We start from the raw sequence: 23,635 nt of genomic DNA on the forward strand, positions 1-23,635 counted from the left end.
TTCATCTCGGTGGGTCTGGCATGGCAATCTCTAATGATCGTGTCAGATCCATTAGATTCATAAAAGACATCGCTGCTGTAATATCAACACACGCATTAGTAGCTACAGCGGCAAATGTGACCGTAAAGAAAGACACATGAAACCACGAGGATCAAGTTGAGGGATTTATTAGAGAAGGGTGAATATAAAGGTACTGTATGCAGGGATTTCTATTCTCTGAGCAAACCACAACTATTCAAACCTCTCCGTCTATATTTATACGCTACACAACTTCCAATCAAGGTCATCATAGTTAGTGATGTAATAATTAAATAAATTGAATTTAAAAAGGCAATACAATAGACCATAAGTGTGCTTTGGAAAAAAACACCGTATGGATTATTATTATAATCATCAGGAACAAGGAAACTACTTGGATGCCAACACTTCCAGGTATCTTAAACATAAATAATTCCTAGCACTACAGGTTACATTCAAATTGAAAAGAAAATATCTAGAGGGAGCATACCAACATTGACATATTCCCTTAAGAATAACTCCTCTACTGAACCATTCAGGATTTCCATTCAGACAGTTTATATGTGTATACAAGCAGCCAGCCAGTGGCACGTTAAAGATATAGCTATATCAACTGCCACAATGTTTTTTTTTTTAATTGCCACTATTCCTCCTCTGATATGTTTCTTTTTTAACTCCCATATTTTCAAAAGTACTCGTGTTTGTGTCACATTTTGTCTCTCACATATTAAGCTACATTAAGATCGATAAATAGTGTTGGGTGTGTGCTGTCTTCCTGTCGGCCGTGAGGCCCACAGTGTTCACAGGAGCCGTAGTGTGGCAGTTTAATATGTACTGAAGTCCTCCTGAGGTGTCACCAAGCACACACACAGGAAAAACAGAGGTGGGTTAACACAATGTATAAAGGAACTTTCTCTTCAACTTGTCACCACTGTTTTGATGTTTTTTTTTCTTGGGTGAGCATTATTATTTTTTTGTTGTTGCTTAGAACGAGTCCATGGCCTTGAATTCACTGAGGGCCTGGACAGGGGAGATGTGTTTCTTCTGGGAGCCTCGTCGCACACGTGTCTGGCACTCCTCGGGCTTCTCCCTCTTTACCAGAGGCTTCTTCTCAGGGGCCTTCATGCGCCAAGACACCACGGGTGAGTTAACAGCCGCTGTTCCGTACACCTTCTGGTACTTGGTGGAGGCGACATAAGACGCCTTTACAGTCAGCACCACTGCGTTCATTAGGTTCTTGGCTGCTTGGATCAGGGAAGTGGCACTATCCAGCTACAGGGGGGGGGGGGCAAAGACGGGAGGAGGGGAAGAGAGAGATAAACACTAATGGTCGAGTCAAAAAAGTCTGTAAAGAGAAAAAGTGACTCGACTTCAAAATGACTTTCATGCACTCAACAAGAATATTCGGGCATATTGGCTACATCCCGAATCTAGGAGGTCTGTGCTGCAACTGTCAATGAAGCTGGATTAAAAACATGGCCTTCGCTATGTGATATCTTATTTTAGCAGTTCTTAATTAGCAGAGGCAGGGGTCAGGTGTACCTCTGTCTCCGTCTGTTTTGTTTGGCTGACATTTAAGGGTCGGCGGCCAGTGGGCCTCCTTCTACCCCACACTGAGACAAGTCAACTGTTTAGATTTAATGAGTGTGGATTCCAGCTGGCCACCATGAAAAGGTTAAAATCGCAGCAGGGCTTGCATATCTCATGTGAGACAAACTATAACAGAGTCCTAAGAAATCATAAACTGTATCAAAACAAGACACAAGGAAGCCCAAAGCAAACTCATGTGTGACTTTAATTAGAGGAAGAAATCATACTATGGCAGTTACTAAGGAAGTTATTCACAGACAAAAACAGTAGGAATGCACCAATGCCCCTTTTTCTCTCCTCATAGAAAATCCAAAACTTCGACTCAGTGTGGATCAGTGTACTCTACTGCATGACTGTTGCTCTTCCCGAGGTTTTTCACTTTTCCCCTGACAGTTTAAAAGTTTGTTTTGTGCAGTTTTTCTTAACCCTCCTGTTATGTTCGTTTCTTAGGTACAGCCATGATGTTCGCGGGTCAATATGACCCGGTGCATGTTTAATCATCCAAAAGTTGTCAGAAACCAAAAAATCCTAATAAATATAGTTTGTACCTCATCACCAACACCCTTACTAACAATTCAATCAGTATTTAGTGAAATGAAGTTATTCCCCCCTCCATAGATCATAGTTCAATGAGGGTAACTCACTCGTTTTAATGAAAAATACATGTTCAAACTATTTTTTGGGTACATTGGAAAAACCTAGATGTAAATTGCATTAGTCTACCATAACATGTATTTTTCTCTAAATTATTTTTACATTTTGAAACATTATTTTTTTCATGGGGTGATGTAGATAAATGGAGATGAGACACCTCTGCTGTTCAGGGTCATATTGACCCGCTCACTCAAAATCAAGCTAAATGAGTCATGAGGATTTGTATTGAAAGTAAACTTTACTCATGTTTACTTATAGTGTTAAGAAACAGACATTTACAAAATTTAACAAGATATGAACACAATGAACGAGGTGTGTGTGTGTGTGTGTGTGTGTAGGTGTGTGTGTGTGTGTCTACACAGCACACGAGTGACATGTCATCACGGTGTGCTTTGTGCTGATACATGTTGCCACTGTCTTTATAATATTTTCGGTATACGTGTGTTGGGTGAGGATGAACACTGTATTTCACAATTTTTTGACAGGAATGTCTCGCTTGGAGGATCAGGTATATCAGTTTCCTCATCTGATGGTTCATAATCAGCTCCATTATAATCTGAGTTGACCTCAAGATGGTCTTCATGTTCAGACACATCCTCCTCTATTTCACTGTCGTGATCAAGGATGTGCTCCAGAGCCTCCAGGGCTGTCATCCTTTTGTTTCTGTTGCTCATGGTGTCCTACAGTAAGCTGCTGTGTTGTATGTATCTGCAGAGTGTAATGTTGGTAGGACTCCCAAGCAACCCTTTCGTATGTTTCTCCCCTCTCCTGCTAAGTGTGGGCGGAGTTTTCCCGCGAGAAAAAAAAAGGTTCCCGCCAAAATAGTATCTTTCTCACACAGGTGCGGTAGTGAGACCGCACGTGTGTGTGTGTGTGTGTGTGTGTGTGTGTGTGTGTGAAATGGGGTGAAACATGTTGGGAGGAGTAAGAGATACTTTGTCTCACATTTTCAAAGAAAGAAATGGTCTAAACTTGACCCTTCTGACCCCTTACAGCCTCCACTTTCACTGCCGGGTCAAATTGACCCGAACATCATCTCTGTTATATAAACCTGCAGGGGGGGGGTTGCAAATACATGATATTTTTTATTTAATTTTGTTCACGTTGATTACCCTAATTAAGGCAAGCAGAAGTTTCATACTGAAAAAGTACTTTAAAATATTTTTTCTAGATTTTCAAACTTTGAAACGAGTCAATTTGACCCGCAACATAACAGGAGGGTTAATCTGAATTGAGGGTCTAAGGATAGAGGGCATTGTAAAAGTCGTCTAAGGCAAAGTTGTGATTTGCGATTTTGTGCTATAGACATTAAACAAAAATGGATACCCGATCAGCTGGATAATGTTAGTATCTGAGCAGACACTGATTAGGTATATGAGACTGGTACATCACTAAAAAAGACAACATGAAGATGAAATACATGTCCGAAAACATGCACATCTGCTGCACATTGATCAACTGATCACATTTATGATGACATGAGCCAATAACAGTTCACTACATGATTATGTTGATGACGCAGAATTCATTTAATTAAAACCATCTCACATCTACATCTGAATAACTTTCCCTTAGTTTCAATCACAAAGTTTTTTGTAGCTTTATGAAGATATTAAATCAGTTTTAGATTATCAAGTATTGGCTTTTCAGATGGATTATTCTAAATTTAACCAAAAGTACACTGGAGAGTTTATATAATTCTGGTCGAACGTTAACATATGACTAAATATGTTTTCATTAAAACTGAGCGCTTAAAATTTCGAAAGTTAAAAGGCAAAAGCAAGCAGTATGGGATAATTGACTGATGGTAGTTCGACGAGGGATAATAGGGTTCATGAAGCATGAACAATACAAATGGAAAAAAAGCCTGTGGTGCATCGTTCTGGTATTATAAGATGGTAATCGGTCTGAAATGATTGCATCAGTCTTATTCTGCATGACCCTTCTTCTGGTCTTCCAAGCCTCCTAATGACCATGAACTAAAAGGTTTGCCCACCCGCAGTGCAGAGCATTACAAATGCTTTAAGTCAAGTCAACCATTTCTAGTGATTCGAGCATAAAAGCCGATCTAGAGCATCACCGATAGTGAAGCTGGCCATGTACTGTTCTTATGGATAGACTTACCCCAGACACGATGAGCTCTCCACCCAGATTCTGAACCTCAGCTTTCACCTTGCTGCAGATGTTGAGCTGATGACAGTACAGGGCAATTCTCTGCAGGTAGGCCAGCAGATCCTGTTTGCACGCTGAATCAGGGCACTGAATGGAAAAGAGGCACAAGGAAACACAGTGTCAAAACACAGCCATAAATGAGCACTGTTTTTTACAGAGCAGCTGGAAGTGGCGTGACACACTTTTAAGGCCTTGGCGGATATTCGTACATTTGACATTTAGTATCCTTCCTAACAGCCATTTTGTGCTCGGCAATATTCCAATTCTGTCAGACAAAAATAAATCAGGTCGCATAAATATGATTATTATTAATGTACAATCTAGGTGATTGAGGCTCCTGTGCAATATCTGCTGTTTAATGATTTGCCTAGTGATGGTAGTTTGGAGCACATCTTCACATCCTTTGACACGCATATGGCCATATAATCATTAAAAAAATTAAGGGATTATGCCGCAAAGGTCCCCTTTGCGACACAATATCTCTTCTCACACTCACGTGGGCTGTGTCCAAAATCACTCCCTTGTTTACTCTTCCACTATGTAGCAGACAGTTAATAATTCACTCTACACGCAGCAGTACATTTAATTAAGGGCATCACCAGCAGAACTTTCACATTCAGAATTCACCCAAACAATCAAATATTATAGCAGAGGGTAAGTGAGGGGATTTTTTGACACAGCCGAAGAGTATTCAAAGGACTGTAATAGCGAACATACAGATCGTCATTGGGTCAAATACAGTATATGAAAGCAGTGAATTCAAAATGTAAATCAGAATTCATATTCCATCAAGGATGAGTTGACAACAAACATGTAATACATTTTTGTGCTGAGCCACACAGCGAGCAGAATGACGTTTCTCTTCCCGTTTGCATGTCTTTGGTAAAATGTTTCTCATTTTGAGCACCACGGCCAAACTGTTTGGATTTTCAATTAATCCAGGAGGTCCGTGTATTGTTCTAGTTAAAACTGGATCATCTCTGATGATCAAAGAGCCAATGGTTGGCTAGCTGACAGAACGGATATATAATTATATCATGACAGACCACATAGCCATCAAAGCAACAGATGTGTCACTGGGCCAAAGAATTTGGAGAAATAAAGGTTCTTGGCCTTATTTCAGGCACATTGGCAAAAACTAAAGATGCTAAACACAGATCTGCCATCTGGTTTTAAATGGTGTACGTTTTCCAAATATGGTTGAGATGTGAATTCGCTACCCAATTGCATTGTTTTAGGAATCATCGTCTCTGATGTTGCAGCCATTTTAAAGGAGGAACAGTCCAAACAAAAACAGTACGGTTCCAGTGTTTTGTGTCGCTAATTACATTTCTCTTCACTAGGCCTGCGAAATGTTGTTCAACATTTGTTTTTTCAATTGTCGTTTGTTGCAAGCTTGAGTTTCAAAGGCAAGTTGAGTTACACTGCAGGGTGTCAAACTCATTTCAAATGCATTTCACATGAAACAAGTTTGTCACAGCATGTTGCCCAAGAAGTAAACAGATCAATCAGCAATGAGTGGACATAATACTTTGAGCATAGTTTTCTATGTATCCCTCTTCTTCTTCTCTTCCCAATTTTTTTTAAAACCAGAAGTCTTGACCTGGACCTGCTTCTGCCACTTCAACAGCGAATAGACCAATCATACAGTGCAGCAAATGGACCAACAGAGAGAGTAGGAGGACAGCCTCCTAAAGGCTCCTACCATCACACAGTTTGCCCCTATTATTCCATCTGGAAGCCTTCCAGGAGTCAGCTATGGCCCACTAAGCTCCCAGTGGGTTAACAACACTGCATCAGCTGCTTAAACACTGTGAGCATCATTTTGTAGCAACACCTTCCTTCTAGCCATTAATATTAAACGTTCCTAACTAGGACATTCAGCAGCACTGTGCGGGGAAATGCACAGCTCATTTCCTCGTCTTGTGGGCTCGCGTAGAGGGGGGACGGCAAGTTAAACATCGAGAAGCGATATTTCATGGCCGCCCAGCTTCTTTATTATATGAGGAAAAGTCCTCTCTTGCTAAGACAAATAGTATTGATTGGGCACAAGTGCCCTTCACTGACGGTCACAAATAGTGAGTCAAAAACAGTCTTTTAAAATGGATTGGTGTGTTTGTTTCTTCAACCTACAAAAACAATTGCAAAGAACAATTCAAGGCATGATTTACCTTCCACAGTTATGAGCATTAACAGAGCAGGACTTTGAACAATACAGTAAATAAGAGCAAAGCATCCAGCCTCCTCTCAGTCAGTGGCACTGAGTGCAGACTGAAGAAGATAAACTAGCTCATAGAGCAGCCAGTGAGGCAGAGGGAAGCTTCTCCCTTGGCATTATCACTGCACTGCCAGTCCTGGCTAGCATCACTGCTAACTGCACTTCACACTGCTGGCATGTACACACACACACACACACACACAAACGCTGCTTTCCCAAGCAAGTCTGATGCAGACATGAGGCAATTATTCCGTATTGTACAGTTGACTAACAGCACATTTCTTCCACAGAGTCCCTGTTGAAGTAAATAAAGCTTATGGCCCATAACTTTGCCACTTTGAAGCTCTCCGTCTCTCTCTCTCTGTCCTTCATAGTGAAACAGCCTTCGTTACAGACTAGTGTGTTTCACTGCGTCACTTTACTCAGCCTTTCTGAAACTCCCTCTTCCCTCAGTCAGCGCTCTTCTCTTCTCAGCATTTCAGGAATATTTTTGTTCAGTCCAGACGAGTAACTGCTGGGACTTTCTTTGTGTTTGTTTTTCCGCATAATTGGGCCCCAAGATGAATGAAACGTGCTCCCGATGGATAATTCAGGAAGATGATTTGAACTCTGGTGCTAAAATGAGGGCAACTCCCTATCAGAGTGTGGCAGTCTGTCAAAACACAGGTCACACCTCACACTGATGCTGCATTTATAACCAGGCTGACACTGACCTTTCCAGTGTAAAAAAATAGTAAATTGGTTATTTTAACGTCCGGCCGTTTGCTGTTTCTGTTTTAACTATGGCAGCTTTTTGTATGATACATGTTTCTGTTTCATTACAAATCTAATAGTATTACAGATACATTTTTGAGGGGCAAAAGGATGATATAAAGACAAAATGACATATTTAAATAGAGCATGTTACACACAGTTATTGAAAATGCCTTCCAGCTGACTGGACAACTAAAGTCCCTCTGATGGTGAGCTGTCATCTTTCAGTTACTTCAAGAAAGCTGGTCATCTTTCTATTTACTCATCCAGGCTCTGGCATCTCCATCAAAGACTGAGCACTACTGTGTTCTAGTACATACTGAAACCACTCGTTATATTTAAGTGACAGCACATTTCATTTGTTTTCCTTCGTCTTTCTGTTGTATTCCACAATCTGGCATATCTACACAATGGAATAAAACATGGACCGTGGATCACTAGTGACTCACAGATTAGCCAAGGTGACCTAATGTCCCCGTTCATGTAAATCTATCAAACATCGCCTTCTTTTTTGAAACATGATTTTATTTGAATCTGTACTCCGCACTATTACCATTACATTAGAAGCTGTTACTGCAACCTGTCATGTTGCAACATACGCGTCGGTACACAGTCAGCGTGTGATGTGAGAGCATGGAAAATGAATTTGCTCTCGCTTAAGTTTGCATCTAAATGCATTAGGCGGTGAAGCGCTGACATATCATGAGAAATATTAGATTAAAGCAGAGAAAATATTTTATGAAAAGCTCACAATTTTGAGATGCAAGATTTTCCCTTTTGAACATAGTTAGTTCTGACTCCTCTCTAGCCAGCTCCTGCTAACTGTAGCTTTTTCATTACACATCAGTCACACTTGGTTACACTGCTGTCTGTAAAGGCGACAGCAGTTTTGTTCTTGTTGTTCTGCATTCAATGCGACAGGGCCTTCCGCCGTCACAAATAAAGTGAAACCTGGAAGTCTGAATACTTAGCTTCAAACTTCCATGTGTTTAGCAGCATTTAGAAACAATAACTTGATATTTCTACATTTATTTTAGTACTTAAACACAATGCAAAAAAAAAAGGATTCCTAAATATCAAGGAAAGTAGAGTAAACCATGAAAGGCAAATTTAAAAATTTAAAAAACAAAACCAACAACAAATTGATGCTACAAATAAGTATTGTCTGCGTAGCCACAGCTTCATATAACTTACTGCACTTTACATTTTATCAGTGAGCCACACAGTTGCACTGGGTGACATGGACATTAAACATTGCTACTGTTCTATATTTTGAGTCAATACCCCAAACAAAGTCCTGCTGCTGTAAATACTTGCTAGACCACCGAACGGTATTAAGAAAGTCTAAAAATACCTTCCCAAGATCTGCCCTGGCAAGTCCTGTTTGAGGAATTGTATAATACAATACATTCTGTCCCCTACAATACTGTGCCTTAACATCACTACATCGATGTACACAGATCAACGACCAGCTGCGCAGGTAAACCATAAGCCAGATGGTGCTTCCATCAAACACTGACCGTCTCAAGCAGAGTGCTGCAAACTGTTATACATACCATGGCTGTTTATTGGTGAGTCAGCAGGTAAGCTTGGACATTGTGGACTATATGTATTTGGGAGTATACCGTGACAGTTAAGTACACTGAAGCCCTCGACAAGAAGGACCGGAGCCGTCTGTATTTTCTGAGAAGGCTTAGGTCCTTCAACAATGCTGAGGATGTTCAACGAGTCAGTGGTGGCCACAGTGCTATCCAGTTTGCCGTAATGTTCTGGGGTAAGAGTGTGCGTGTCAGACGTTCTGAGTCAATAGAATGGCCCGTGGACTTATCATTTCTGATTACTTCTATGTGTAATAATGATTAAACTGCATTAGAATCGTATAATTATTAAATTGTGCAATATCATTAATCCTGCATTTAATTCATTATTCTGATTATTATTTACACATGTTTTAGATCTCATGCTCATTCCTTGTTTTTATTATTTGCCTGTATTTTTCTGCATATATTGTGTTATATGTTATGTACGTGATTTACATTTTACATCGGGCTTTATTTCTAATTTTCATGTATTTCGTTATGCTAATATATAAGAGCAACTGTGACGTACCAATTCCCCCTCGGGGATCAATAAAGTATTTTCTGATTCCGATTCTGACAACACTTAACAATCAACAACCAAGCCTGTCTCGGTATAGGCGCGCATAACGTTCGCACAGCTGTCCTCCACTATCTAGCTTGTTTCTGTAGGACGCATACTTAAAGAATGAAGCAGAGTAAGTGGAAAGTGGAGTGGGGGAAATAGAGTAGAAAAAAAGGCATTGCTGGAGTGAAATGGGGTGAGTTGCCTCTGGGGGTTTATCTACGTCAAGTGCTGTGCTTAAATGACTATGAAAGAGCTCGCCGTCCGTCCACGGTTCCACGCAGAATTGCCTTCTGCTTCACACTTGTTCATCAATAGGGCTGATGTGGAGTCATGGCGACAAGGTTTGCTACTTAAGGGACCTGTCTGAAGGCAGTGGAGCAGCCTTTATTCTTACTGTCAAGCCACAGTGCGCATGACAAACACAGGTTACCTACCACAATGTGAGAATGCAAAATGCTTGTCTTCTTCATACGGAATGAAGGCAAGTAATGAGGTTACTTGTTGTGTAATTCCAATAAGATGCTTCATAAAAGCAAACTTATGCTGTTTTAACTTGTAATAACTCAGTCCATTCACTGAATGACATGCCAAACAGATGCCCCTAATGCCGCACATGAAAACACTTTTATAATAAATACATGTTGGAGAATAAAATGTCCTCGAGCCCCTCTTTATTTCCTGAACACAGTTCTGTTGTCTCCGGAAGTGTAACAGAAGGCTTTGAATATTCAGTAAACACTAGTCTAGGAACCATTTAAGTGAGAATTAAAAAATGCAAGCCACCTGCTCTTTTCATTACAGCAACTGTTGATTCAGACACAGGCTCTGCCAGTGATTCGCCATGTGACAGATTTACTCCCACCTAAACCCTGTTAAACACTGATTATCACTTGGCAGCCTACAAGCGAATAAACTAATACATAAGAAAAAAAGTGCAAGTTCATGCTTATTTTGTCATTTCTGCCCCAGATCCTGCTCAAAACAACATACACAAGCAGTGACGCAGACTGAGACCAGATTCCTAAGAAAAATGGAAACATGCAAAGATGTACATAAACAAGGCCCATACAGATTAAACTCATGCTTTTCATCTCTCTGTTTGTGGTAATTACTGCCTGACAGACATAGTTATGCATTCACAGCCTGAAACTTAATTCTGTAGTGCAATATGCTCTGGAGAGCAGGACAGTGTGACATGAGGATACAGTGCCAGCTTTGACTAAAGATGCCTTCTGGTCAGTGGAAAGCTCAGCAGACTCTACGGCCACTCAAACTGACAGGCATTGTGCGCTGCGCTAACAGCAGAAGGCTTGCCCATATACTGTTGTGAAGTCTCACATTGTCAAAAGGTTGGCTCTGGATAAAGGAAATACACAGTAGGAGGCGAAAAACATCTATTTATCATGGTATTCTGTGTGTGTAATGCCAGCTAAATGAATGTGAAAATAATGCCTTTACAGGATAGTGATGAAGGCTTGGGCCACTGCAGCAAGGATTCATTCTGAAAAGTACGCAGCGCATCTGCTGAGCTCGGAAATCTAGCAGGAAATCTTAAAATAAACGGGTGTTAATCTTTTGGTTTGGAACCTGATCTATGTCCACATTCAGAAACCTTTAACACTGAATGATTAATTCCAGATGGAAATTCAATATTTTTTCCATTTTCTTCTGTTAAAGTGTCTATTATCAATATTTTTACAGCAATGAATCAAATAAGTACATGTAATGTGAGAGGGGTCACTTGAGTGATGATGAACCTGACTGCAGTTTCCTGCAGCTTTATGGAGCATTTCAGCAACTGCCATTAATAGTTAATACTGTTTCCACGTACAGCAGGCAGACCAAAAAACTTGACTGTACACTACTTGCCTAGCAACAAGCGGCAGACAGACGAAGCCAGTTTCTCTACTCAGGAGTTAGCGGCTAAACAAAGCTAAAAAGAGAATGAATATTGCACTGTACATTGCGCTGTATCAGCTGGATGTGTAAAGAAGTCAGTTTGCTGACACATGTTCTATGTCAAAATAATAAGGTGATATTATAAGGTGCTTTATGTTAATGACGAGTTTACAGCTTGTCGCACTGGCCCAAGGTGGCCAATAAAAACAATAAATGCAGATTTGAAATAACATTTTGAGGACTGTGCAGTCTTTATGGAGGTATGATTCATTGAGTTCTTTCCTGTAATCAACAAAAGAACGTTCAGTATTGTGATTGGTTTGAAACATGAAGCTGAAGGTACAGCAGCTCGGTTGGTGCTCGTGTGTGCCGGCCTCATACGAGTTCCAGGACTAAAGAAATATTTCGAATTCTAAATTTCTATGTGAGCTCCAACATTTCTTCAGCTAAGCAGCACTGGAAAAGAGGCCCGTCGTTATTCCAAGAGTTTGCTAGCTACCAGCAGTTGCAATTACAATGGCAACAGGCTGCCTTAATAAATCAGTGAGTCTTGTGCCTGAGTTTGTTCTCACTGCTTATTAGAGACAGACGAAATGAAGAAGAACATTATGCATTACCTGGAGTGCTGCATTGTGAAATACCTCCCACTTCATTTGCTGTTGGCACACATACACAGCGTACACACATATTTCTTTTCACTCCTGTCTTCCCTAGGCACAGCACTGATTGATTAGATATTGAAAATGGTCTGTCAGCGTGTTTTAGAGAAGTACTCATCTGATAATGAATGCAACACCTCGGTGGGGAGCTAATTATATTAGAGACACAACTTGGTTCTGCTGTCTTGCTCTCTCCGTGTTGGCCCCAATGGGAGACAAATGCATGCAGTAACACAGCCCACTGCTCCAGCTGGGCTTGTCAATGCCCACATTAAAGATTTCCAATGGCCATGCCCACTTACTCCAAATCAAAATGTGTTCAGCCGCCAGCTACTATGACACAGGCAGAGACAGTCTCAGACTAATAGAGAGTATAATGATGAAAATGACAGCAGCAGACACAGTTGCATATCTACCTGATCTGCAACAGCACGGGCCAATTTGTCCATCCTGGAACCAGCCTCTGCAATCTTCTTAGCCGCGTTGATCACATCTGAGGAGTTCTTCAGGGGGCCTTTGCCTCTGGGGAAATCCAAGGAGTGAGAAAGAAGGGAAAAGGTAATGAGGGTGTAGTTGTGGAGGCATAAGGCATGCAGAGCTTCCCTTTAAAGACAGAGCTCACCCCTGAGCTCGTAGAGCAGCAGCTAATCCTGCTGTGGTTGGCAGGAGGAATATGAGACATTAACCAACAATACACGATTTCCCAGTTAACGGGTGTAACAAATACCGTATACAGTATACAATACAGTCCCTAATGATGTATAATAGAGCTTTGACTCACAAATAACCTAAAATGGCTTTGTTTTTAACAGCAAAACAGTCGAATTTTCAAAGCAGTTACGGTAGGAAATAAAACAGGAGAGGGAAATAATGGCCCACCACTGAGTCTTTGTTCTGTGTTTATTTTTCTTGATTTGCCAGCATGGGGAAAGTTATTGTGGCTAGATACGTGTGTTTGTGTGTGTAATGTCTTATTTTTAGTCAGTGCTAGGCTGACATTTTCACTTAGTTTGTTCATGCCAATCTCAGTAACTGGGGTCAATGCCAAGTAATAATGGTGCAGTCACAGCACCACAGACTTCATCACTCATGACTAATGACTCCTGGCCTGGATTTTTCTTTTCTTTTTGGTTTGTCCCATGCCATATAATGGTGGAGTGGTGCACAAATCCATACACGAGGCAGATAACCATCAGTTAGGCATTAGGGATTTCCCTGATATGTTGAGCCCAGATGGGAGAGATTGAGAGGAAAGCTGCTGGCTTTTAGTAAACATAAGCGACAAGATTGTAAATTCAAACAGATTATCTATTACAGTATATCTTTGAATCACAGCAGCGCTATGTAATCTTAGTAAAACAAAGGTCGTCTGGATCACTCTGCCTTTCACGAAACAGTTTGCAGCTCTGAGCATTGCAATGGCAAGATTGTTTCTCAGGAATCTCACTTTTTTTATTTGCTGCTCCAATATTTTTGTATGAACAATGGGGTTACTCATAGTCACCCTCAGTTGGAAAAGACTTTTCAGCTCATGGTTTTGATTCTATGGGGCACAGGCTGCTGCTTGCAGTGAAAAACCTCTCATACCCTCTATGCATTACCTACCCAGCACCAAACAATGTTAGGGACTAGCTGGTGAACATGATGTAGCATTTAACAGTTACAGTAAAGAACCACATATTTCCTGTTTGTATATGGGCTAGATGTTTAAGCAACAATTTGCTAATAATTTGGCAATATGAACTTAAAATGTGATAATACATCAGTGATCAGATTGTTTCTACTGCCTTTAAGTGACCAACACATTTGTCATTGCAGGTTTAAATTGTCTGCTTTGTACTTTGACTTTTGTACCTGGTGAAGTCTGTCATCTCCATCATGATCATACACATCTGCTTGGCCAGCACAATGATGTCATTGCCGTTGTCATCCCACTTGGCCACTTCTGCATCCAGCTTGCACTTCTCCTGTCTGAAGCTCTCCACCTGCTCAGCGATCTTTGCCTTCTCCTCCTGCGGAAGCTGTGCCATGATAGCCTGCAGGCAACAGGGGAGCATGGAAGAAACAAAAGCATTAGAAAAGGAGGAAGAGGCTGTTAGGGAGTACATTTGAGCAGAATAAATTGGAGGGATTGCTCAGAATGAGGGAAATACCAGAGGAGAAGAATTTTGGTAAAGGAGGGAGATTAGGTTGGGAAGGAGAGAACGATAGGGAAATGAGGAAAGGGGTGAAAAAGAAGAGGGATTAGTTAAGGAGAAAGAGCATAAAGAAAAAAGATATAAAGGGGAGAGCTGTAGCACCATTTGTTCTATTTTTTCTGTCCGGTCTACTTTTTAATCCGCCCTACAAAACTTGAACACTAAGTTTGGAGTCTGACTATCCCTGCCCTTCTAAAACGCTTCAAAATACATTTCTAAACTTTACATTTAATGACTGGACCTTTTCAAGCCCCTTGACATCTTATATCCATAAAGAGAAAATCCATTTTTGCCTTCATTTTTTCCTCAGCGGCATTTGGGGGCAGGTCCGAAATGGCATAAATCTTGTGGCAAGGTCACAGGCTCACTGAGAACCCGGTATTATTTTGGAGATAAATGTATAATTACCTCGCTTCTTAGACCAGAGAATGAATAATGCATTTGTTAAACATTATGTCAGGGAGGTGAGATGGAAGGAAGAGTAACCTGGTTTCCATTAGGTCGATTCTATTGACTCGAGAGGCAGAGAGAGAAAACGAGTACAGTAAAAAAAAAGACCAGTCACCATTGTTTTTTAACCTCATCTATTATTGACTGTTCTCCAAGAATTGCTATTCTCTTAATGACATAATCACCCTCGTTCTGCTTTTCCCTCTTCCTTATTCCCTCTGTCACAGCAAAGCTGGTGTGTGGGGGTGTGGGGTGAGCTCAGCGAGAAAGTGCGTCACTTTGCTCATGTCCCCTGCTAGATGTGTCAGGAGGAAATTGAAAACAAAAAATATAGATGACTTGTCCTTCCGATATTCTTTGAAAATAAAATAAGCTGAAACAGGAGGGGGCCCTCAATCAAAGAGAAACAACTGAAATAACGGACAGAAATTGAGATTCATGGAGGCCAACCTGAGCTTCGGCCTACTGATCACTATGTGAGCGCAGTAATGCAAAGCTTTGATGGCGGTTAGCTTGAATAAAATCCGAACGGCATAAACAAACAAGCAAAACCAGCCCCCTCAAGCCCAGTGTACATAGATTTCCTCTGCTGCCAGTGCCAAGACACACAAACAACAGCGAGGCAGTGTATCCCATTATACCGCGTGTGGGGTGAAAACACCGCTCACATTTAAAACAAATACAAAGTTAATATGTATTTAGACTGCACAATGGAGGAATACACAATTTAAAACAAACTGCTGATTCCAGCCGGGCAAACTTGTATTCAGGCGTCGCTATGACTTATGGGTCGCACACAGTAGGCAGTGGCTCTGGGGCCCCTACACTGCCATTTATCTAATGTGTAATAAAACAACTACTGTAAGTCTGCCTATGCACAAGTCAAACATATCTCCATAAGTTAATTTACTAATCAGACAGATCCTTAAATTAAGTACGCAGTTTTTGCTATAGGTTAATTAGCACTGATGGGCTCTTATAAACACATTATAACTAATAGTCCCTCTGCTTCTTTGAGTTTGTCTCATATAACGGAGCACTTGCTTTATCTTATTTTGAAATTAATATTTATGCTGTTGATTTCAACTATAACTTGTTTTTAAATTAAAATCAGTTTGAACTATGCACTCAGTAGAGGGCATATCTCCACCAGCTGTGTCTGCAACAACCACAGCTATCGTGTTAGATTGAACGAATTCAACCCACAATTGTCTAACCCCCCCATCTAGACATCAAGTGTATCAGGCCTGTTTTTCACCTAAACTTTTTAGTCTTTTCAGATGTCTGCACCAGCACGCATCTCAGCTCTGTCTCACCGGCGTAACTGTGACTTGCAGCAAGTATTTAGGCTTCAAGTCTAGTTTCCGACATTAGGCATGTACACGTGAGGTTGATGCCCAATAAACATGGAAAAAACTGCGTCTCTGGCCGCAGAGCAGCAGCTAAGTGGAGGTGATGCAGTCATTTGTGTGCATAGTTCAGTAAGCTGTTTGCCAAACACATAGTCATGAACTATAAAATTGAGCAAACTGTTTCCCCATAGAGATACACTCACAGTATTTCTTTTCCCCCCACTGTGTCTCTGGCCGTAGAGCAGCGGCTGGAGTTTTGAAGATTCAATAAGCACCATTATCACTACTGGCCTGGAAAGGTCGTGGGCAGGTGAGTGAGGAGTCAGCAGGCAGTCAATAGCAGTATACAGTAAAACAAGAAGCAAAAGGGGTTTTGAGGAAGTCTGAGTCACTGCAACCACGAGAGGTCCTTTAGCATGCAGCCATAACTGGCCACCCAAAACATTATGCAGTTTGCTGCAGCAGAATGTGAGATTAGCTGTGGACGGACACAAAGGCGCATACTAATTCATGGACCCACGCACACAGGTGAGCGATCGCATGATTCTTCTTGCAGAGATTGCACAAAATAATTTATTAAAAATAAACTTGAAAACTGCAAAAGACATTTTAGTTCAGACATTTACAGGGTGGTTGTGCGCTGAGTGTGTGGTTCTGGGTAGCCAGTAGCTCCCTGGGTTATGGCTTGCTGATTACATGCTCATGTTCAATGTAGCAAAAACATAATGGAGGCAAGGATGTACAGTAATTGCTTCCTAATCAATAGCCACACAGATGAGTGCAATGTGCCACCAAGCATGTCACTCTAACCTCAGGACTCGAGGGCGGTCATTAGCATATCATTTATTTCCTGCACCCAACTGTTGAGACATCAATTATTCACTTATTTCTATAAATGCACCAAGCAGTATGCCCCCAGTGTCAAAATGGTTGGTACACCATTGAGAAGAAGTTTAGTTATAGTTTTGCTAAATGCCATTGGAATGAGTAAGATAAAGGATGTAAACTGTAAGAGGAATCAAATACTTTTCTCTCCGTCTTCTGCACATAAGAGCTGCATTAAACCAAGATGAACTGCTCCCCCAAGCACCTAAAGGGAGCAAAAAGTCTCTTGAAACTCAACAATTTGGATTGGAAATTCCTTTTTCTAAAATTAGAGATCAAGGGAGGTTGAGGAGAAAGTGAGGGATTTGCTTGGTATTCAAATTCACTCTGAACATGGTGTGACAAAAGAGAGAGTGTCGGGAAGGATGAGGGGGTTCTGAACACAAAAGAAAGCTGCAGCACAGGGGTAAACACATGAACCAATTGGGACGTCAGGGGAGCAGGAAGGCACTTGGTGAAGCCCCCTCTCTCCCCCCCCCCCCCCCCCCCTGCTCTCTAGAATTCACTTATCCCTAAATCCCTTCCCCTACTTTACTGATAACAACAAGGAGCGGGCCTTGGGAGCTTAACATAGTGGCAAATCCGGCCGAGGGAGTGCTGTGCCAATACACTCTGCGACTCGGCTACGTCTGCAGGGATTAGAGCGCTTTCCGGGTTTCTTCACCGAGCGCAGCTTCTTGAAATGACTTTAATTTGTTTCATTTGAAATAAACTGCCCAGACACTCTGAGTTCAATTTTATGGATGACCTATCAACAGTGTTATCCAATCACTGTGTTAAAAGATGTTGGGTGTGTGTATGCGTGTCTGTGCGTTACCCGTGGTGTGTTAAAGAAGGAGAGTTTGTGTCTGCATGTTCTAATAGAGAGAGACACTATGTGCAGGCCTCTTTCCCCTGTGTGTTTTTCTGCCTTCCCATTATGCATGTTTGCGCTTATAAATTAGCTTTACACATAAGTGTAATAGAAGTGACAAGTGGCGCACCACACAAGGCAAAGCGCTGGGAACAAAGGCTCCTGGGAGGGCCCTGGACTTGATTTTATTTATTTCTACACTGAGCAACAGAGGAGACAGTGAGATCAAGAAAGTGAGAGGGAGATGTTACGCCTGTGTCCTGTGTGAGATACCGGCACACTGGAGGGGCCTGGAGGGATCATGACTGTAAACCTCAGTGTGCTCATGTCAGCTCCTATGGAGAAAATGGATTACACTTCCTCTTGTCTGTTTGAATAGAATCACAGAGCACCAGTGTGCGCTTGGCATGACAGTGAAAGGACAGCCAGCTTTATCCTGACACGACAGGCTGAGGCCGACTGGGCAGATCACCAGTGGTTCAAGGCAAACACATCTTTTATGGATGTGCTTGCCTCATGCGTGTGTAAATGTTTCGTCTCTGAGGGCATAACAGTGTCTATGAGAGGAAAAACAAGCAATATCAATTAACTGTGTGAGAGGCTTTATCTATATGCCAGATGTATAGTATGTTGGACAAGATAATGTGTGTTAAATGGACAAATGTAATAACATTTAATGGAACTATGCAATACATCGTCTTCAATTTATTCGCTGCAAGCTTGAATGCATAACCTGCTAATCAAGGCTGCATGAACAATCTTTACGTTCAGCCCCCTCACCCTTTAAGCCACCTTATATTACTTGTATTACAGCAACAAGTTATGACAAAGGGACATGTTGCGACTTCAAACTGTTCCCAAGAAGAACTGCCCACTCAAAGCACAGTTGAGTGCCAGGAAAAGTAGTTGACAGTTTGGTGCTGTGAGGCTCCCTTGTGTGGCAGTGCTGGAGCGTCTAAGCTCAGATGGCTCTGCAATGTTACGCTGCGGGAGCCTTAGTGGGAGTGTACATACAACAAACTCAAAGCACTTCACACCCAGGACCCCCACAGTCATCCCGGAGAAGCTATTGTGCTCCCAAAGCATGGATTTGTTCTTTTTGTTCATGGCTGGATTGCAGATTTGACAATGTTAAACTTTCACGAGTTGTCTCTTTGGTCAACAATTGCATTGTTTAATCAGGGAAACAAAACATAAATTATTAACCACTAAACAGGACTGCAGATTTCAATCGGCTCTAAATGACATTTTATCAATACGGATTTTCTTTACTGTGAAGCATGGATGTAGATTTGTAATTATATATGATATATTTGATTTGATTATACACACAAACTCAGGGGTTTTGCAGCTACAGCCTTGATTGGTCTGTTATGACCATTAGTTTACCGTGGCTAATGTTAGCTAATGCTAACAAAGTCAGTTTGCTGACTTTATAACTCTTCTCCACTTCTGCTACGGTTGCGCTATGACTTAGCATTAGTCATTATCCCATAATTGCTATTTGTGGCAACAGCTGCTGCTGTTCAGCAGTAGTTACATGGTCTCACTCTAAAGTACAGTGTTTTGATTTAGCCCCCTAGGATGGAGGGATGCAGATTGTCGATCACTAGCCTCTGAGTTAATTGTTTTGGTTTTAACTACTATCAAAAGGCATCACAATTAGGGCTATAGCTAGTACACACTTAGTAGCAATAAACTGTTGTTTTGGTTTTTATTTATTTTTCCCGTCTTTGTGCATTAGCCCCCTGTGTGTGCAGACTGTGTAGAGACTCAGGCAGTATAATACAGGCCTGAGCCATAGGGAGAGGCATTGGGCCAAGTCATACTCCTGCCATCCACAATCCATTCAACATGCAATACACCACAACAGCCCCTGTGTTGCTGAAGGGGAGCAAGCACTGATACCCTCTTAATGTTCTTTAAGCTGGGCCCAAGTGAAAAATTGCTAATGTGCAACAAAGCCCAGACCCTGGCGGTTGCGACTGAAGCCTTGGCACAGTGCTATGCTGTATTTTGTCCTTTGTCGGGCATCTGAAGGGAATTGGGTAATTACCTCTTTGTTTGTGATTGCAATTTTACACCTGCCACCCCCGAATGGTGTTTATTTAAAATAATCCTGCTTGTTAGGATCATTTTAATGGACTTCCATGCTATGTAAGTGGAACTAGTTGGCTGAATCAATTCCAGTATGGTCAGGGAACAGGGGTGGGTGTTGAGGTGGGATGCGGCGCAACTTGCACCTCAGCCTACGACTGAAGCGATAACACTACACTCGCTTATATGATGAATTTGGGCTTGTTGCCCAGCCTTCACCCAAATTAAGTACACGGTGTCTTTTTCTGTATTTCTTCATGTCAGGTTGCATAACTGAGGAACATACAGGAAGTTTTCAGTGGGGGGGTGGGGGGTGGGGGGGGGGGGGGGGGGGGGGGGTGAACATCCACTCACCCGAGCACTCTGTCCAGCAATAAGCTGGTCGTCTTCAGTCTGGACACTAGTCCTGCTGCGAGTATCATAGTCCTCCTGTTCAAAGTCAGAGTCATCTTCCAGCTCCTCTGGTGTCTGTGAGAAACACAAAGACAAATTCGGGCAAACAGTCAGAGAGATGGAAAATGGAAAAAAGAAAAACATCGTACGACTCATGAATTGACAGTTAAAAAGAACAACTTTGACTTCATGCCCCTCTGTGGGAATCCGGAGTAACAGACAGCGTATGTTACCGTGTGTCAGTATACAATGCCTCAACTAATATTTTAACTCAAACAGACAGACAGATATGTCACAGAATAAAACGAGTCAGATCTTCATCATCTGAATAACAGACTTCCTCCCGTCAACTTAACACTTCTTTCAAATTAAATAACAAATGTGTGACACTCTTTGAAAATGCAGAAACGTGGAATTATAGGTATTTTTTAAATTAACAACATTTATGCATTAACTTTGGTGGGAAGGTTTAACGATACCGACAGGAGAGAAAAACCCAGCGGCAGTTTTCAGTGCCTTTCAAATCATTAACCAAACAATGCGATGGACTGTAGAGGTATTATAGCAACACTGTTTGACCACGGAATAATGAACATGTGAATTCACACATAATTATCTGGACCCATTTGCACAAAACCTGTTTCAGCAGCTGCAGTTGCACATTGCTGTTAAATAGGAATATATCAAAAGGCACAATCAAGTTTTAGTATATTAAAGGGGTCACTGTAAAATAAAAAAAACACCCTGGAGAGAGACAGTGCGAGCAGAGTGGTTTAACTTGTATTTATTTGGTCACCTGGATAATGTCAGTTGCAGAAATATTTGCTAAAAGATTGCTTTAAACCTTGAGAATATTTCAACCGGTTTGTCAAGATACGACTCAGGTATGTATGAGACAATATTTTGTGGATGGACTCAGTCAAGGCTGGTGTTATTGCTTTCAAGATTCACTACTGCAAAGCAAAAACAAGAAATTAAACCTCACAGCAGGGCTACATTTTGTTTAAGAGGAATCAACTCAAATGCAACAATTCAGTGGAGATGTATTTTTGCACAGCTTCTTTCTCCACAATAATCCTATAATAATGTCTGTTTGGAGTCTTTAAATATGTATCATTAAACATTGCTGTGTGGCAATTGCAATTGCTTAATGCTGTTATTTTAAGGTAATTACAGTCCTTTGATTTATTATTATTTTCTATTTCAAAAGAAAAAAAAAGCAGAATCATGCGTCATGTAATAAACTAAATATATAGCTTTCCTTCACCGAGTAATTGGAAAAAGCATTTGGAGCATGAGTAATCTGTGGAAAAGAAGAATGAATATGCATTTCTGATGTGTCACTAATTAAGATCAGTGGGTTAGCCAGCTAACTTTAACACACTCATGAAGCTGGCTCACTCACCATGGTGACCTTTGTTGGATGGTTTACCTGCTGCAGAGCAGAATATGAGATCACAACCTGTACAGTAAAGGCACCATGCATGATGCTGGCATTTAAAAAATGCCCTGTATTCACTGTGCTGTCACAGTTATCCTGTGAAGAGCACTGTGGATAATTATATTTACAGCTCGTTAGAATGTAGCCTCTCCATGATGATTACTTGTATCAGAGATATAATTAATGTTTTACACAAAACTAGTGCTCGTAGTGGCTTTAAGGCAAGACTTCTACCACACAACGGGTTGCTAGTAGACCATAACCTATGGCAACAATTAATTACATTTACTGGCATAAGCTACGAATTGTGATGAATTTAGATATATATTCTGTATATATAATTTTAAGCCTATTCATTTGTCGTTGGCAGAAAGAACACCAAATTCCACCGGTATGTTCTATTAAATAGACTTTAGTATTTAGTTTGCTTTATTTGATTATTTGAATGATCGCTTCTTTTGGCATTGCTCGTTATGTGCCTGTATTCCTATTCAAACCCACTAAATCCAAAAATATTCTCTAATTCAAGCACACTTGACAACCCTTCCCCCTCTTCATGTGAATGTATTCATACTGTAGCTGGATTCCAAAATCCAGGGTAATAAAACCAGATGTGAACCAGCTGTGTGAGACTGTTCAATGAGGCCACTGGGTTGGCACAGTGCAGGTGCAGACACAGAGCGCTCCGGCAAAATCCTCACGATGTTTTTTTTCGACAAAAAAAGTGACCCAGTAGATTACAATTATTGTTATTGTGATAATATTTCAGATTTTTAAAAACTTGTCTCATGGTATCACAATGTTACGGCATCTGATAAGACTTTAAACACAAGCATGTATTATTAAAGCCAGCTTACGCGCATTGTTTTTCATCGTCTCACTGGGACCTGAAACATCACATCCCCTTCAATTAAGCATCTTGCATTTCTGTAACGCAGTGCTGCTTTAGCTCTGAACTTCCAGTAAAAGTTGAACTTTCTGCTTGAGACAGGCTGTAGGTCAGTTTGTTGGTAAAAGGAGAGAGTGCAAACACTTGATATAATGACAGTGTCCAGTCTCCAATCCACTGTTCAATTTCATACATGTTCCATTGTATCCAGTACTTGCTACTCCATCACACAATTCCGCTGTGTATATGTGTGTATGTGTGTGTGTGTGTGTGGGTACATAAAGGCCAGGACAAAACTATGTTTTCGAGAACTTTTATTATAACTCAAGACCTGCCTCAATTTTTAAACACTGTGGAGAATTGGCTTCTTAATCCGTTGACTCCTCATAAGATCTGTGCAGTAAAAATTCTAAAGGAGCCATTACTCGGCTTTAGTGGGAGAAAAATAACACAGACGCTTAAAAATGTGTGCAAACAAAACTATTACACGTGGCACCAACATTTGCTATCTATATGATGGAGTTAGACAACAGCGAAAGCAAGGATCTTCCAAGTTGTTTCCTCTGAAAGTAATTGAACTTGGATGGGATTATGAAGCCAGCTGGTCCCGGGCAGTTCAAAGCTGCCTGTTTTACATTATTTACCAACATCAAATTATTTTCCATAATTAGATTTTTTCCAGAGCTGCACTGGGAAACCTTCCAGCCTGCATAAAGTTGAATAAATGAATTACATGGTGAAGAGAGAAGGGCCAGTTCGGGTGAAAAATGCAGATACTGTAACAGAGTATGTGAGACAGTAGAGCTGCTGGTGTCATGTTGTTATGCAGCATTTTTATAATGACATGCTGTAAATATTCTGCCAACTAAGACAGGTGACATCTCAAATGGGAATTTAATTGCATGTCAGATCTCAATTATGTTTCTCTTCATCCTTAGGGTAGATATGTTTTAGTCAGTAGCACAGTTT

General features: G+C 41.1%; 1 protein-coding gene across 1 annotated transcript in view; it reads right to left on the reverse strand.

Annotated features, from left to right (window-relative positions):
• Window positions 1-232: 232 nt before the first annotated feature.
• ctnna2 (catenin (cadherin-associated protein), alpha 2) overlaps window positions 233-23,635 on the reverse strand; it is a 275,903-nt gene continuing 252,500 nt past the window's right edge. Inside the window, exons 14-18 of the mRNA XM_079160441.1 lie at window positions 20,298-20,411; window positions 13,963-14,144; window positions 12,525-12,630; window positions 4,387-4,521; window positions 233-1,290 (exon numbers count right to left, since the gene is read on the reverse strand). Coding sequence (XP_079016567.1) covers window positions 1,003-1,290; window positions 4,387-4,521; window positions 12,525-12,630; window positions 13,963-14,144; window positions 20,298-20,411 — 825 coding nt within the window. The 3' untranslated portion in view covers window positions 233-1,002. The remainder of the gene's footprint in view (window positions 1,291-4,386; window positions 4,522-12,524; window positions 12,631-13,962; window positions 14,145-20,297; window positions 20,412-23,635) is intronic.

This window comes from Pholis gunnellus, assembly GCF_910591455.1.
Source record: "Pholis gunnellus genome assembly, chromosome: 5".
In the NCBI taxonomy this organism is placed as follows: Eukaryota; Metazoa; Chordata; class Actinopteri; order Perciformes; family Pholidae; genus Pholis; species Pholis gunnellus.